General features: G+C 40.6%; 1 protein-coding gene across 1 annotated transcript in view; it reads right to left on the bottom strand.

Moving 5' to 3' along the window:
* The window catches only part of CFAP54 (cilia and flagella associated protein 54), a 272,916-nt gene that overhangs the window by 6,531 nt on the left and 249,969 nt on the right, over positions 1-16,416 (bottom strand). The window contains exons 63-68 of the mRNA XM_061582731.1: positions 11,935-12,076; positions 10,509-10,691; positions 9,732-9,940; positions 8,794-8,982; positions 8,077-8,183; positions 5,835-5,997 (exon numbers count right to left, since the gene is read on the bottom strand). Of these exons, the coding sequence (XP_061438715.1) occupies positions 5,835-5,997; positions 8,077-8,183; positions 8,794-8,982; positions 9,732-9,940; positions 10,509-10,691; positions 11,935-12,076 (993 nt within the window). The remainder of the gene's footprint in view (positions 1-5,834; positions 5,998-8,076; positions 8,184-8,793; positions 8,983-9,731; positions 9,941-10,508; positions 10,692-11,934; positions 12,077-16,416) is intronic.

Genomic DNA, 16,416 nt, shown 5'->3' on the forward strand with positions numbered 1-16,416 from the left:
TGACTTTCTTCTGTGTAGGAACATTGTGGAATGCATTGTGAAGTATCTGATGTGCTGGTGCAGGCAGAACTTTCCTCTGTGTTCTCAAGCACACTGCTCTTCTGAAGGAAGCGGGCAATGGATGATGTTGCCTTCTTGGATCTCTCTTCCAGTAAAGCGTTTTCCTTTCTTTTCTGGTGCCCAGACATGTGTTTCTTTGCAGGTGTTGATCCTTGGTGGATATACTCCTTAGGATCCATTCTGTCTACTGAAAGAATGCATTTAAGTAAGGGCTGCTGCAAAAGATACCAGAGTTTGGCCTCATGGCACAATCTCAGTCACATCAAATAAAGTCCACTTCAAATGCATTTTCTGAAGTTATTATGCTAGCTACCAATAGCAACTATCTGAAATAAGCTCATCATCAGGAATTCTGCTCCATGCACCTTATTCCCTACATGGAGCATTTAGATCTTATTACCACCACATATCCTAATATAGGGGAAGCTAGACTTCAGGCTTGCAGGATCTAGTTTGCTTTAAACTAGCACTCCAAAATCCACCAAGAACCTAGTGCAAAAGACATACACTTAGGAATATAGATCAGTGGTAAAGCATATGATGATTGGTCCAGATTCATTTGGCTTCAGCAAGGTAGTGGCCCCATTTATCTCCAGGCCATACTCTGGGACTTTTCTGATTGCTTTTGGGGAAAGGTCATAGCTTAAAAACTAAGCATCTACTTTGCAAATCCAGGCAGGACTAAGAACATTTCCTGTCTGAAACTCTGGAAAGCCACTGCCAGTCAGCATAGACAGTGATGAGCTAGATGGACCAATGGTCTGACTTGATATAAAGCAGCTTCCTATGTTCCTAATTATCACCAGTCTGCTGCTGTAAATGGTGTGCCTTCTGTGAACATACATTTGTTGTTGTTATGTGCCTTCAAGTTAGTTACGACTTATGGTGACCCTATGAATCAGCAACCCCTAATAGCATCTGTTATAAACCACCCTGTTCAGATCTGTAAGTTTAGGTCTGTGGAATCATCCATCTCTTGTTTGGTCTTCCTCTTTTTCTACTCCCTTCTGTTTTTCTCAGCATTATTGTCTTTTCTAGTGAATCATGTCTTCTCATGATGTGTCCAAAGTATCATAACCTCAGTTTCATCATTTTAGCTTCTAGTGACAGTTCTGGTTTAATTTGTTCTATGAACCAATTATTTGTCTTTTTTGCAGTCCATGGTATGTGCAAAGCTCTCCTCCAACACCACATTTCAAATGAGCTGATTTTTCTCTTACCCACTTTTTTCACTGTCCAACTTTCACATCCATTATCATTATCCGTTATCACTGAGTGTATTATGTACCTCTCACTGTGAACAGGAAGGAAAGATAAAAATGTACACTAATTCAGAAAGTGTTTAGGTGTGATTTAAATGACATTTGCACTTATAGGAGTAGGTAATAAACTTATGCGGATGTAGATAATCTTTGTGACTATTAAATATTACATTTTCCAAGCAATCATTTAATTAAACACATTCAGAATAAAAGAATCCTGCCTTATAATGTAGCACTATTTGGCTAGGACAAGTTGTAATTCTTCTCTGGCAATTAACCAAATGGCAAAACTACCTTAGCTTGTTGGGATCAAGTCCACAGAAAATGTTGAACCGGTATCCTGAGTGGCCCTTGTTGGAATGGGGGGGCGGGGGAAGTGTCGGCATTTGGCAGGTACTTAGAAGAAGGGCAGCCACACAGTGAAGCCTCTCTCTGCGACAACCCTAGGCAGCAGACAGAGTCGCCCTGCTCTGGAAGAGGGAGGGGCTTTGTCATGCCTGCTCAGTGGCCATGGCGTGACGTAGCGAGGAGTTTGGGCAGCTGCGGCAGAGGAAGGAAGGAAGGAAAAGCCAAAGAAGAAACAGAAATGGTGACGCTTCCTCCTTTTCCTCCTCACCAGCCCTCCCTCCCTCCACGCTGGCCCTCTGCTGCCAATGTGGATGGAAGACCAGAACACGCATGTGCGGCTGGTCACCATGGCAGAAAACCAGAGATCCAGGGATGGGGGGGTGATTTGGCCAGAGGGCTGAGAGCACCCGCAGAAGCCGGAATCTCCAGCGGAATGCCAGAGGGCTGGCAACCCTATGAAGGGGGCAAGGGGCCCAGTGAGGCTCCTGGGCCCTCGGCCAGTGCTCAACCTGTCCACCCTTTAGAACCGGCCCTGGTACTACTGATCCTCCGTATTATCTTACTCACTTTTTTTTGCAGTAGCCTGGCAAAATAAACCAAATTATCACATTCCAGTCATTGGAAGCCCTAGTCTAGCATAGTAATCACCTATAATCAGGTCATCATACAACAGACGGGTACAAATTACAGTATCCTCTTTTTTTTGTAAACTGCTTTGAGGCTTTATTACAACCAAGTAGTATATAAATTGTGTTAAATAAAATAAAACATAAATAGGCCTTCAACTTTTTATGAATGCTGAAAAAAACTATCAAATGTTCCACATTAAAAAGACGTTTTGAATTTAAGCATGGACAAATAGTTCCAAGTCCTGACAAACCTTGCCTTGCTCGTGTAGCTCTGGCCTCAAGTTTTTCATGCGTTTAAGAGAGCAGAAGATTATGGCAAAATGCAATGGGCAAAGCAATCCAAATCATGGGAAACTGGTGGGAGGGGCGGCGGCTGAGGAAGAGCCGGTGGAAACCTCTGCAATATCCACTCCCCGTTTGGGAGCTGCCAGGCTGGTTGAACGCCGGCTCAGTCAGGAGCAGGGATCAGAAAAGCAAAACCCAGCTCCCGTGAATAACCCTACCGGGGAGTAAGCACTCCACATTGACCACCATGGAAATTATTTTACTCCACCAGTCTATTGGCCAGTGGAAATTTTACCTGGGTCAGAACCTATAGGAGCACTCCAAATGTGAGGATGATGCAAAAGTCTCCCCCTTGGCTCCTCCACCATGCCCCCAGAATGCCCTGTTTTCAGACCTTCCGCCAGCTTCTGCCAGCTCTCTGTCTGCCAGGCTGGCTGTCCCCAGCGGACCCCTGGCTGAGCTGGCAGGGTCCTGGCAGCACTGTGGCTAAGCCAGAATGAGGGGCTTCTGCCGGCACAGTCCAGCAGTCTGCCACATCCAACACCCCTCAGCCCAGTAAATACTTGTTGGCTTGTGCCCTTAGACAAATGAAATCTAATCATTACTGTGAAATCAACACATATATGTTTAATAGATTTCATATGCCATTCACATTTGAAAATGAATTTGTTTTTTCATATTCATGTTTCTTTTATGTTAGTACCATATGGCCTGGCAACTCAGTCCCAAGTATTTGCACCAACATAGTTGTCTGGAACACAGCCTTAAGAGCCATGTAGTGCTATGGCCACACTACTTCAGTGTCAAAGCACTTGCCAAACTCATAGTACACTCCATCCAGTTACTGGGACTCTTTAGTTATGAAACAAATACGTATAACATTCCATAGTGAATCAAAATAGTCTTTAAAAAGCAGTGCTATCTGCCATTTTAAACCTACTATATCTTATAATTGGTTGAAATATTTGTTATCCAAGCCACTCAGAATATAGCTTTTCAATAATCAAAGCAGTGAGCTCTTGTCTTTGCTGTCACAATATCCATCAAGTGAAATGGCAACTCATGCATCATTAATCATTTATTAGAATAGATATTGAAGAAAAAATGTCACACAATAAATGTCTCCTACTTTGAAAATAAATGTCTACTTTCCTTGGCATTCATCAAGCAGGTATTGTACTGGCAACACTTCACTCCACTGAAATTATCACAAACAGACCACAAGGAAATTTCTAGACTTGTCCCTTTTTTTCTTTTTTGGAAGCAAGACTGAATATAGTTTTGTTAACAAAATGTCTTAAGAATTATGGCTGATTAAAAAATACAAATTTTGTTTTTATATTGGATCCTTTCATAGTGTTTACCTGACACTGAGGAAGGCAAACCATTTTTAAAGAGGGTAAATAACTAAAGCTTAATCCAGGCAAGATGGAGATTGCTGGTAGATCTGATGATCCCAACAAATATGTGCAACCTGTTTTTTATGGTGCCCCCACACACAGCAAAGGTCTGCAGTCTGGGGGGTACTCCTGGATCCAGTGCTACTCCTAGACACTCAGGCAAGAGCAGTTGCTAAGAGAACATTTTACCAACTTCATTTGATATGCCAGATGTTGCCTTTACCTGGAGAAGTCAGAACTGAATTCAGTCAGTTATGCTATAGTCCCTCTAGATTAGATTACACTAATGTGATTTATAACAGGCTGCTCTTGAAGACAGCCCAGAATCTTCAGTTTGTCCAGAATGTGGCCACCAGGGATTTCTTCTGGGGCCAGGAGACTGGATCTTGATCTTCTACCATATCCATGGGTTACCTATTTGTTTCTAGGCAAGTACCTCCACATTTCTCTCTTCTCTTTCCAGCACAGAGCCAGCTTTAAGCTAGAAGGCCATGTAGAGGCTTGTCTCCATGCTTACTAAATTGGTTAGAGTACCAACCCCCTGGTAGGAAAAAGGGCAGAAAAAGTACCTTTGGAAGTACCTTCAGGGAACTGCCCAATATATCCACTCACTCGGGTTTTACTGAAAAAAGACCGGGGGGGGGAGAGTGTGATGGGTGTTATGGAAACATGCACTGGATGCTGTGGGTTCCCCACCCTAGCCCCTCAATGGTCTGGAAGCAGGGTCTCAAGAACTGCCTATACTTGTACTAACATACTTTTTGCATAACTCTGCTCCTTCTTTGTGTTTACCCACTGTCAAGAGGCATGAGGAATGTGCACTATAGGGCCTTTTCTTTTGTATGGAACAGACTTCACAAAGAGGTATGTCTGATCCCATCTTATGGCAGTGAATTCCAAAAATATGTTATGCACTGCATGAAGAAGTACTTTTGTTTGTCCTGAATTTCCTGCTAAATGCAAGGTATCCCAAGGATGCTAGGCCTCCGGAGAATTAGCACAGCTTCTGCAAAGATAAGTTCTGCTTCATTAACCTTTTAAGCATTCTTTGACAGAGCTACAATTCCCAATACTCTTAACTACAGTTCACAGGATTCTTTAGGGGAAGCCATATGATTTAAATTAATGTTGTAGATGTAGCTGAAGTCCTTCACCAAAGGCTCCTGGTAAAATTAGGAATTATTGGATAAGAAGATGAGTAGAAGCTCAAGTAGGAGACACCATCCCAAGACTCTCAGAACAGAAATTTGTGGGGGAGGGGGGGAGAATCAGTTTTCTTCCCTAGCAAGACTTGTTCTTTTATTTACAATAGGAAATCAACATGGGGAGGGGGGTTAAGAATGTCCCCTCCCATATCACAGTTCTGATCCAGATCAGGGGGGACACAGTTGCTTTTTATAGAGAAAAATATGGATAATCCCAAGCATGGCATTCAAACACGTCTTTAACATTTAATTTGACGTTGAATAGAGCAAGCATGTTAGCAAAGGTCTCTTCTATATTAGTTTTCAGCAACTATATTACTTTCTAACAACCATTAGTTTGGCTGCCTTTGCCAGGAAAATGTTCTCCTAAAATGTAGTGTTCAAATCAGGGTCAGTAAATACTTCCTGTATTATTTGTATTAGAAATTCCCCTACAGAAAAGGTAGAATAAAATGAGCAAATGGAAGATGATTAAGATGTAGGGTAAGAAGGGCTAATTCTGCCTTGTAATAGGTAAAAGTGGTTGCAATTGTCATGTGCATCTTCTCTTTCTTCATAACTTTACAGCATCACAAGACACCAAAATAAATGCCACACCCATGGATTGTCATTTGAGTGCTTCGTGAACAATCAGCCTTTACGTACCTTTGTTTTTTCATCTAGTGGCACCTTTGCTGTGCTTTTTATGGATCCTGTTGAAGGTAAATGTCTTTGTGTTTCTCTTTCTGCCTGAGAAGTCTTCACTGTTTGCATTAACATTTCAATTTGTAGCTTCAGATCAGACAACTTTTCACGTACACCAATAACACTAAAAGGACAGAATGTTGTTAACAATATACAATTGTATTATAGATACTGTACAGGTATGATGTAATATGTACCTCCTTGGGTAATAAAATTAACTTCTATACTAGGATGCTTTTCTTTGGTTCTCTTTAAATATTATTACAGTGATGCTTTTGTATGGCTCTGCTTGACAAGGATGGTCTCAGGAACTACAGGAGCAAAACGAGCTGGTGGCAAAGCAATCCAGTAGCTATGGACTGGATCTCTCACTTGCTCTCCTCCTTTAAACCAGGAGGAGAGTCAAAGGAGGAGAGAAAGGTTTTGAAGGAGAATGACTGAGAAGCAAAAAGAACGGTCCATGGGTGTTTGACTGGGCTTCTGAAAAAGGACTGCAGAGACTACAGCCAACTGGGTGCCCACAAGAAGCTGGAGGTGGATAGAGGGCTGAAGGATACAACAGCTGAGAGTGGTAACAGAAACAGGACACCACAGAACAGCAAGAAATACAGGCAAAGTTAGCCCAATACAATATGTAACTCAGAGCCATAGAACTTTTTTTTACTGTTGGCAGGGTAGCATAATAACTGCCTAAAGAGCATTAAGGACTACAATAAACTCTTCTGTTGTTGGATGCACTGAAGTACCTGACCTATTTGTCCCATTAACAAGAGAGTATGATGGAACCTTACAATGTAGAACAACCCAAAATGGCTTAATTCCATGGCAAAATGTTTTAAGCCTCACAACCATGTGGGTAAGGCCAACTGTACAGATAATGGACCAGCACCCTCTTTCATGCCAGTACTGTGGGAAACACCCATGAGATCTGTCCCACCGACAAACTGTAGTCGTGAGCCTTTAACCATTGCAGCAGCAGCATGAGATAAACTCAGGGGAGAATAGCTCCTATAGTGCTACCGTAACATGAAAAGACCATGTTGTAGTTGATGCTTATCTAAAATTTTCACTCACAAATATTTTCTATATTCTAGCAATTTCTATGAATATAGACAGAGAAGGAGTATCTACTGTATAGGTTTGAAAGAACCAAAATTCAAATGGCAACAGTAATCAGATTTGGAAAATTACATTTAATTACTTATTTTATTTACTATATAGTATAGGTTCCTTAGACACCACTGCCTTTGGGGGTTATACCCCAAAAGCTTAGATTTCTGGCAGCTTACATTAGACTTAACATTAGCAAATATCTGAATATTTGAGGCTCTTCATCTGGAACTATTCGAGGAGCAGCCAAAGAGAACAGGCAGAGGAACACACCTGGCCTCCCAGGCTTAGTGGAAGGAAGAGGGGAGTGGCAAGAAGGCATGGAGGTTGGTGCTGTGCAGACACACCAGTGAGAGCACTGGGTAGGCTCCACCAGTGTGGATGCACACTGCCAACTTCTGTGCTGCCTTACCCCTCTCCCAAGTGAACCGCAGCAACACCAATGGTGGGAGGCCAGGTGCGCACTGCCACCCCTTCCCACAGGCACCTCCTAAACTATTCCTTCTGCTACTGGTTCATACATACGATCTATCCTACTTTCCCATTTCACAATTTGATAGAGTTTATTATTTCTGACATCCTATTTTTTGCTCTTCTGCTTTACTTGTCATTCCTCCTAAATTTTCCCCATTGTACCACCACTTCCTCTTTTGTATTTATCAACTGGAAACCAAAGGCCATGCTTGGTGCTCTGTACACATATCAGGGCTTTTTAGCCCCTCTGCCCTGGTAAGCCCCTCATGTCTTCCCAGCCAATCTTAAGGATCAGAGTAGCATGTAATCTAACTGCAGAGAGGAATGAATTGTTATTATATAATTAATTAATTAATTACCTGCCCTTCATCCTGAGGCCCCAGGGTGGGTGGGTTACAAACTATTTAAAATAACATCATTAAAATGAATGCACTTGGGTGAGAATTGGTAGCCCCTTAAGCATGTGCACAAGTGCTTTCTGCTCATGTATGGGACTCTCATAAATGGCTATTCTGTCTGTGGCACATCAGTATTTTTATACATGCTATCTATAGCATGCACATTAAAATATTCTTTCATATGCGGTATAACATGCAACAAAATTAACAGATTAAGTTACCTGTTCAGTGGGATCCACAAATAACCACAATATACATTGGCTGAATTGAAAGACTTGATGTTGGTAATTTTGACCGCTTTTGTATTGTAAGCAAAAATAAACAAAACCTACACAAAGAAAGGATATAGATGATAACACTCTTATAATTATTATCATTCTTGAAACGACATCTAGGTTAATGTATCCATCCATGAGAACCATATATACTTGCATGTTAAGAACTAAAGGAAATAACTTTATAGAATTAGCACTTATTTTCCACCCAGCAGACAGCTTGCATGCTGCTGGTTCAACAACAGAATGTGGAAAATCTTATCTAAATTATGGAACCCTGCCTCTGGAGGTGCATCAGACATCTTCCCTATTTCAGTTCTTTAGGTTACTTTTCACATGGGCCTTGGGATCCTTGAGAGGGTGTAAACAGATCGATTTACTGAACAGTCTGTTAGAAGTATTTTCTTGCTCCTGTTGGATTTGATAAATGACTGATTCACCGGGAGACCAATCCTTAACCAAGGAGTCTAAGATGAACCGGGGGAATCCCACTTCCTAGCTAAATTGCTTCAGCTTTTTTGTATTTTTATTCTATCTTAGTTAATTTGATCAGAAAGGAATGCAGCACCAGGTACCACCTATATTGCTATTTTACTGCAAGTGTACCATATTCCTTAAAAACATGCTTTATATTCAGTGAGAGCAACAGTTTTGTAATCTTACCATAGTCTCGCCTTCTTTTGATGACCTTTCCAAAGATGGAAGATACCACTGCACACAGAGTTCCCTGATTGGAGTACTGGTTGCTTTGTTGTCTGAATGAATGTCCATCTCAGAGCTACAAGTAACACTGGAAGGTACCTTCCATGATGGTATTCTGTGTGGTGACACTATAAGTGATTCTGTGGTTGACTAAAATGATAATAAAAAATGAGCATAGATATATCATTGTTAAATAGTTTATCCTGATATAAAACTTATTTTGAGAACCCCACAATTATTTAGTCTCTGTATTATACTTTAGTGCTGTAATGACAACTTTTATGAAACTAATTTAATGTGGGGGAAGAGGAGGGGAGAAAATGCCAAAACAGAGGAAGCAATGGAAGCAGAAGAAAGCTCTCTGCAAGCAATCAGTTCAGACTGTTCAGTTCAGATCTGGCATAGAGCTGTGCTGATTCCTGGGGCATGTCAGGGAAATGAGGAGGTTAGGTGTGGCAGTTGTATACCCCATTTCGCCGCACTGCCTATGTTCTGCCAGTGGAACTCCTACACTAGCTTTTTTTTTCCCTTCAGGTGGTCTGAGGGACTTCGAGCACTAGAAGTCTCATTTCAATGGTATACCTCTATGTTCACCAGTGGAATGGTACTCACACTGCTTCCTAAGGCCTCTCAGCCAGTCAGGATTGTTTTCTGAGTCTTTTTAAGTTTGTTGTTGTTTTATACTTATATGGGGTGATACCCAGCTAAGTCATACTCAGAGCAGACCCAGTGAAATCCATAGACTTGTCTATTTATCTCAGCGGTTCTACTCTGAGTATGACTAACATTAGATATCACTCATGGTTTTTATTATTGTGTAGTCTTTTGATTGTAAGGGGGTTAAAAATGTTGAAAATATGTTTCAATATATTTTAAGTAACATTTAAATAACAAATTACCTTTCCAAGAACAGTCATGCTAAAGCAAGGTTTTTCAAAATCATATAGTTGTTTTGGAGGCTCTTGAAGGCAGCAGCCAGTATATATAGGCAAATAGGCTTTTAAGAATGAATGCAGTTGTGCTAAGCGCAGGGTAACTGTTGTGTCAAACACTGAAGTGAACAGCACATCTTCTTTAGCAAATAAGCCTTCACCTGCTTTTGGAATAGCTGTGGAAAGAGAAAGTTCATGACGATTTCTACTCCTGTTTTTAAAAACATAAAGCAATTCATAATACACACATTATACATCTAAACTCTAAACAACTCTAAACAAATTGGTATTCTGAATCAGGCCATTTCAGGTATCATTAGTACTAACTAATTGAAGTGAAAATGTCTGCCTTAAAGATCTGTTATGAACTTAAACAAGACAGTAACTGGCAGGCTTTGTGGGACCTTTAGTGAGGGAACTGTGCCACACTCCAGGACCTTTAAGAATACTAATGTTTGGAGTGGGGTCTAGCCCTGCATTCCCGCAGAGGAACACAGGTAGCTGCCTTACTCAAAGGCAGACTGTTGGCCCATCTAGCTCAGTAAAGGGGTAGACAAATTGGTGCACATCAGATAGACAGTGAGGCACCCCGACCTCCTCAACATTACATGTTCAAGATTCTGAAGATGGACGAGAGTCAATACTGTGATAAAAGCAACAAGGGAATCGTTTGGAGTGTTCCAGAAAAATAATTGTGCTAAGGATACTAAGACATTAGTCCTCCAAAACAGAAATAATTCCTACCGAACAGAGGGCTCAGGTTCAAGTGTCTGGTTAAGTAAGTATTGTAGCGAATTACATGGACCCAAGGTATCTTCAATTTGCCCTGACTTTCTTCAGAAGTAGCACTTTCAGCTCCATCACTTTCTGATTTATCTTCTTGTGCAAAAGACATCACAGGAACTTTATAGCAAACTTCATATCCTTCTGGAAATCAAAATACATTTTCAACATCATTCCAGCTCTCAATAACATACACAAACACACTGTTATCATTTTTTAAAGTTCCATTCTGTGTACAATTCAGCATAAAATAAATTGCAACCAAATGTAATACAATGGAACCAAAGCAGGACATTTCTTGCTATAGTGGGTTTATTATTTATTAATTAATATTATGCCAACAATGTGCATGGTAAAAGAGAAAAGGTCCTTGCTAAATGGGTTTCTAATCTATAATTTGGTATAGGGGAAACCGAGAAATGGAAGAAAAATGGAATGTCCTGTTATTTCAGTTATAACATACTTATGTTTAGTTACAAGTAGGAGTTGTCTCAAAGTCTTCACAGAAAAGGTGGAATGTAAGGAAGGATTTCTTTTTAAAAATATGTATTATTATTTAAAACAGTATCAGATCATGAGGGGGGGAAGCTAATGTTAATCAACAATACTCAATTATTTCTCTAAATAATTCAATTCAAAAGCAATCTAAATACTATATTTTACTACTAGCGCTATATTTGATGTTCAGCTTTTGTGAGTTTTTGAAGTGTTGTAAGCCACTTTTGAGGACTTTCCCCAGGAAAATGGCTTAAAAATACAATTAAATAAATTAAAAATTATACTATAAAAACTTTGAAACATTGCACTGCATTTTTCAGCTATAGTCAATAAATGGTTTCCAGTATACTGTAAAATAATCTTGTTATCCTTTTTCTTTTACTCATAAATAGAATGACAGTTCTGCTATTAAGGCAAAATCCTTTACATTTTCAGGTCCTTGTTAATTCTTGCTAATTCTTACCGAACCCTCAGCATAATAGTGGATACAACTATCCACATCAATCCCTTTGTATTGCCAAAATGGTTCGTGGACTATGGGCAAACACCTGCAAAATTTGGGATTAGGAACACACTGGCACCTTCACTGAGCTATTTAACAACTCTTCTTTATAAGTGACTGGTGAGTTACTGGGATTATCTCACTAACAATCAGGAAAATATTCAGAGAATGTCTTAATCAATGTCCATGAGGAATGTGGTGCAAAGCACATTTTTATTATTTTATTTTATTTTACCATATTGGATACAAAACAAGACAAGGTAGAGCTTTTTTTTTACCATGCAAGTATGCACACACACACACCAACTTTTTGACTAATTTGTAGGCTTTTTCAGTCATTCAACAACATTTAGTTTATAGAATAACATAAGGCTAACAGACAAATACCAGACAAAAAGTCCTTGTAGGAAGAACTGAGATCCAGAAGAGCAAATTCTGGCATGTTTTGTAGTATTCTGTGTCTCACTTGATACAATTTAACAGCCTTCTTTCCAATTAATTGCTGGGAAGTTAGAATTGCTTCACTGACCTAGAATTAAAATGTATTTAAATCAGATTTGGCTCATTATAATGTGCACTGCCTTTAAAACTATAAATCAGAAAGCTGGCAGCAAAAAATAAAGCCACAATATAAATGTAAATGGCTGGAGAAATGTTCCATGTTCTTTTGACATATGATATATAGCATACTCAAAACATTGTCACTGACAAGTTTATTACCGCACAAGCTATTTTAAATCAGACATTTACCTACATAGCACAGGTTCCTAACTTCATGATCAACATGCAAACATATAAGGCATGTAACCATCTATACTGTACTAAATCAAAGCAAAAGCAAACAACATAACTGTAACACGTTTTTGTTCCTCTTTTACTGCCTTTAATCTCCTAGGTGTATTTGCACAGGAATGAAACCTCTAAATCCAAACCTGCTAACAAGGACTATTACTGCCACCACCAGAGCCATATGGCATTCTGGGCATAGGAAAGACCTGCTTGTGGGATTCCTATTTGCTAATGACTCATCTATACTTTCTAGGTTGGAAGTTAAAGACTGAATGGAGTGGTTTTAAAATTGAAGCCAGTGTTGCTCAATCCATACTGGTTACCTTAACCTATCTGTTTCAAGGTTCAGTTTAAGGTGCTAGTTCTAACCTTTAAAGACCTTAAAAACTTGGGGCTCAAGTACCTTCTGGACTACCTCCTCTCAGATGTACTTCTCTCAGAAGTCTTCCTATGTGTCCCTCTGCTGGCTGAAATACAGTGAGCAGAGGTAAGCAGAAGGGTCTTTTCCATTGTGGAATGCCCTTCCCAGAGAAGTCCATCTAGCCCCATCATTATCTGACTTCCAATGCCTAGCTAAATGGGTTTTCCAGTGGCCGTTAAAGTTATATGACTACTGATTTTGTCTCTCTTGCTGCTATGGAGGTGGTGATGATGACAGAAGAAAGAGGGCAAGGCCAGGGAGCGCATTCCCACTCTTCCTCTCACACTTATAAGACTTATGACTAGCACAGATTCGCTGGACACTTGATTTCAAAAGTCGATACAGAATTTGACATGATGAACCTGATAAGATTCGCTGATTAAGTGCCGCTACTTTACTTTTGCTGTTCTAATCCCAAAAGTAGCTTTTCACTTTCACACATAAGGAACTATGACCAAGAGCAATATTTTATCAGCTTCACGCACTGTTCTGTGGCCTTTCCTAAAGAAGGCGATTTGGCTTGAATCATCCATATTTCAGCCACCTCCACATTTTTGTGATGAAATAGGTCAAACTGTAGTGGGCAGCCTTTTGACTAGTGATCACAAGCCAAAGCATGGTCCCCCACCCCCCGATACAGGTGGCACAGGGCTTAAATAAGCCAGCCTGCCCCACCTACCTGTCGCATCAGCACAAACAGCCTGCGGGCCCAGGGCAGGCTGGATGATGGCAAAGGAATACATATGGGAAAGAAGACAGAGAACCAAACTAGATTTGACATGAAAATATTCTTTGCATATGGTGCCAATGTAGGGTTTCTTCTCCATGAACAGGGCTAGCGCCAGGCATGACAAGGCCCTTGTATACCAACCTGCCCAGGCCCACAGTGCCATAAGGCCAAACACCCCACCTGATACAGGCAGTGCAGGGCTTAAATAAGCCCACTGCCCCACCTACCTGTTGCAACAGTACAGTCGCACGCATGCCTGCCATCACGCAAGATGGTGGCGGAGGGGTCAACCTCTTAGGAATGCCCCTGCTACTATCTTGAGTGATTGTAAATTTTATGGTTAGTTTTAACTGATACTATCTTTGTTGTATCTTTTTAATCTTACTGTATACTGCTTAGGGACTAAGGTGTTAAGCGGTATATGAGTTGTTGAACTAAATAAATAGATGATGTAATTCATACCTTACCCATATCTAATTGTTCCTAGTATGGAAATAAATGGTGCTGTTATAAAAGTGGGTCTTTGAAGTTTTTAAAAGATGTGGGATTTGTAGAGGTGTGTGTGTATTGTTATCTGAGCTGATGACTGCACTATTTATTTATTTTTTATTTTGACAATAATACGTATTTACAGTTGTCTCTAAGCAGCGTACACAAGACTCAATGGAATGACTAAAAATGAGTGGAAAAGATAAAATCAGAATTCAATTCAAAAGCCTGCTGGCATAAGTCTTCAGTAAGCACCAGATGTTCAACAGGGGGGAGGCCTGTCTCACCTCAGCTGGAAGGGAGTTCCATAGAATTGGGCCCACAATACTGAACACATGGCTCTTGGTGGATAAGAACCATGCATACAAGCCATGGAAAACCGCTAACAGTGACTCCCCTGAAGACTTCAATGACTGGGCAGGGTTATAAGGGATCAGGTGATCCCTTAAGTATCCTGGGCCCGAGTTGTTAAGGACCTTAAATTAATACAAGAACCTTGAACCTGTCCCAGTTACATATGGGCTGCCAGTACAGCAGGAGTTATGTGCTGGCAATAGTCTGTCACCATCAATAGTCTAGCTGCAGCATTTTGCACCAGCTGGAGTCTCCAGACCAGGCCCAAGGGTAGCCGACATAGAGTGTATTGCAACTGAAGTTACTGTGCATGAATCAGCATGGCCAGACTATCCTTGTCCAAGAATGGCCGTAGTTGGCATTAGGGATGGAATCCTCTCCTTTTTTACATTCCCTTTTTAAGTGTGGCCCCCTAGTGGTCATTAATGATCAAGTGCATTTGTAGAGCAGATCAAGTCAATATCTCCCCCCCAGCAGCTTACAATCAACACCTCATTCCCCTCTGCTGCTTTCTGTTTGTCAGTTACAATCAACACTTCATTGACATCAGTGAAAGGGAATACACATTTGAAGAGCTCACATAGAAAGTAGACTGATAAAAGTATCACTCACACTATTGGATGATTTCAAAGCGAATTAAAAAAAAAGAATCAGAAAAAAAGATGAATGAATCGGAAACCAGGCGTGGAGAGTTGCTACTTCAAAATTCTCTCCACAAAGATAGAGAATATCAGAAACAATAATTAATCCGATGGCAAATCCAATTATTGCAGAAACAGAGCCCATTCCTATTTGGTGTAGCAACCATAGCTGGTAAAAACACTCCTAGTCACTGAAGCTACCTGGCCTCCAGTGACAAAGACAGATCCAGGACCCCTAAACTCTGAACTAGAAATGAGTGGTCTCCTCCAAGGCCTAGAAGCCATATACTTGGAGCCATTCTGGATTCTTTGGAATAGCCCCAAAACAAAGAGCTTTGGTAATGTGTTGTTTTGTGAACCCTGCTTGAAAATCCCTGTTTTGCCAAGCAGGAAGGCAAAAAAGGTATCCCCATAAGTAATTCTGTATTTTGCTGGTTTTATACTTTTTCTGACTGATTTTTCTCTGTAATAAACCACATTTGTTTTAAAGGTTTTGTCCAAGATGTGGGACAGAGTGCTGCTCCCACATTTTATGAAAGAGCTGCCCTAGATTGCTTAGCTACAGCTTTATGTCCAGATCAGCAATGGGAAATCCAGAATTGTTTGGGAGTATCTAAAATACCCTATGACTATTATTGAAAACCAGTCCTGACTTTCAGAGTACAAATTTTATTCCTGTGCATATCCAGAATGCAGTGACAACTTACACAAAACCCTTCTAGTAAAATTTTCCCAGTGGAGACTTAAAGCACTGTGGCAAACACCTACTGTAAGCATTTTCTATACTAATAGAAAGAACATTTGTCATCCAACTTACTACTGAATGATTAAAGATTAAAATATCATTACCAGAAATTAATCATATACTGTAGAGGAGCCATTGGGGATAGGTGAATCTGTCCACTTTGGTTTCTTATTTTACCAGTCTTAAGTTCAGTTCTCTCATTTCCACATCAGTGTGCAATTGAAAATGGAAATGGCCTGCCTTGAAGTCGATTCTGACTTATGGCAACCCTATGAATAGGGTTTCCATGGTAAGCAGTACTCAGAGGGGGTTTATCACTGCCTTCCTCTGAGGCTGAGAGGCAGTGACTGGCCCAATGTCACCCAGTGAGCTTCATGGCTGTGTGAGGATTCAAACCCTGGTCTCCCAGGTCATAGTCCAACATGTGGGCATGTGTTGACTGGACATCCACTGCAGAGGCCTGGTATAGAACCTTGCCAAAACGTAACTTGAATGGTTGATATAAGCATCCCTAGCACCTTGACTAAGACCATCACATCTTCAGATGACTTGGTCAACAAATTGGTCATCACTGCTTTGATCTTGTCTATTCATTCTTCAGAAAGGGACAGTGTTACTTTGTTGGTGTCTGTATGTGTGCCCAGGTCTTGTATGCACCAGGAAGACTGTAGATAACTTAGTTGAATTGACTAGGAAATAT

This window comes from Rhineura floridana, chromosome 8 (genome assembly GCF_030035675.1).
Source record: "Rhineura floridana isolate rRhiFlo1 chromosome 8, rRhiFlo1.hap2, whole genome shotgun sequence".
Taxonomy (NCBI): Eukaryota; Metazoa; Chordata; class Lepidosauria; order Squamata; family Rhineuridae; genus Rhineura; species Rhineura floridana.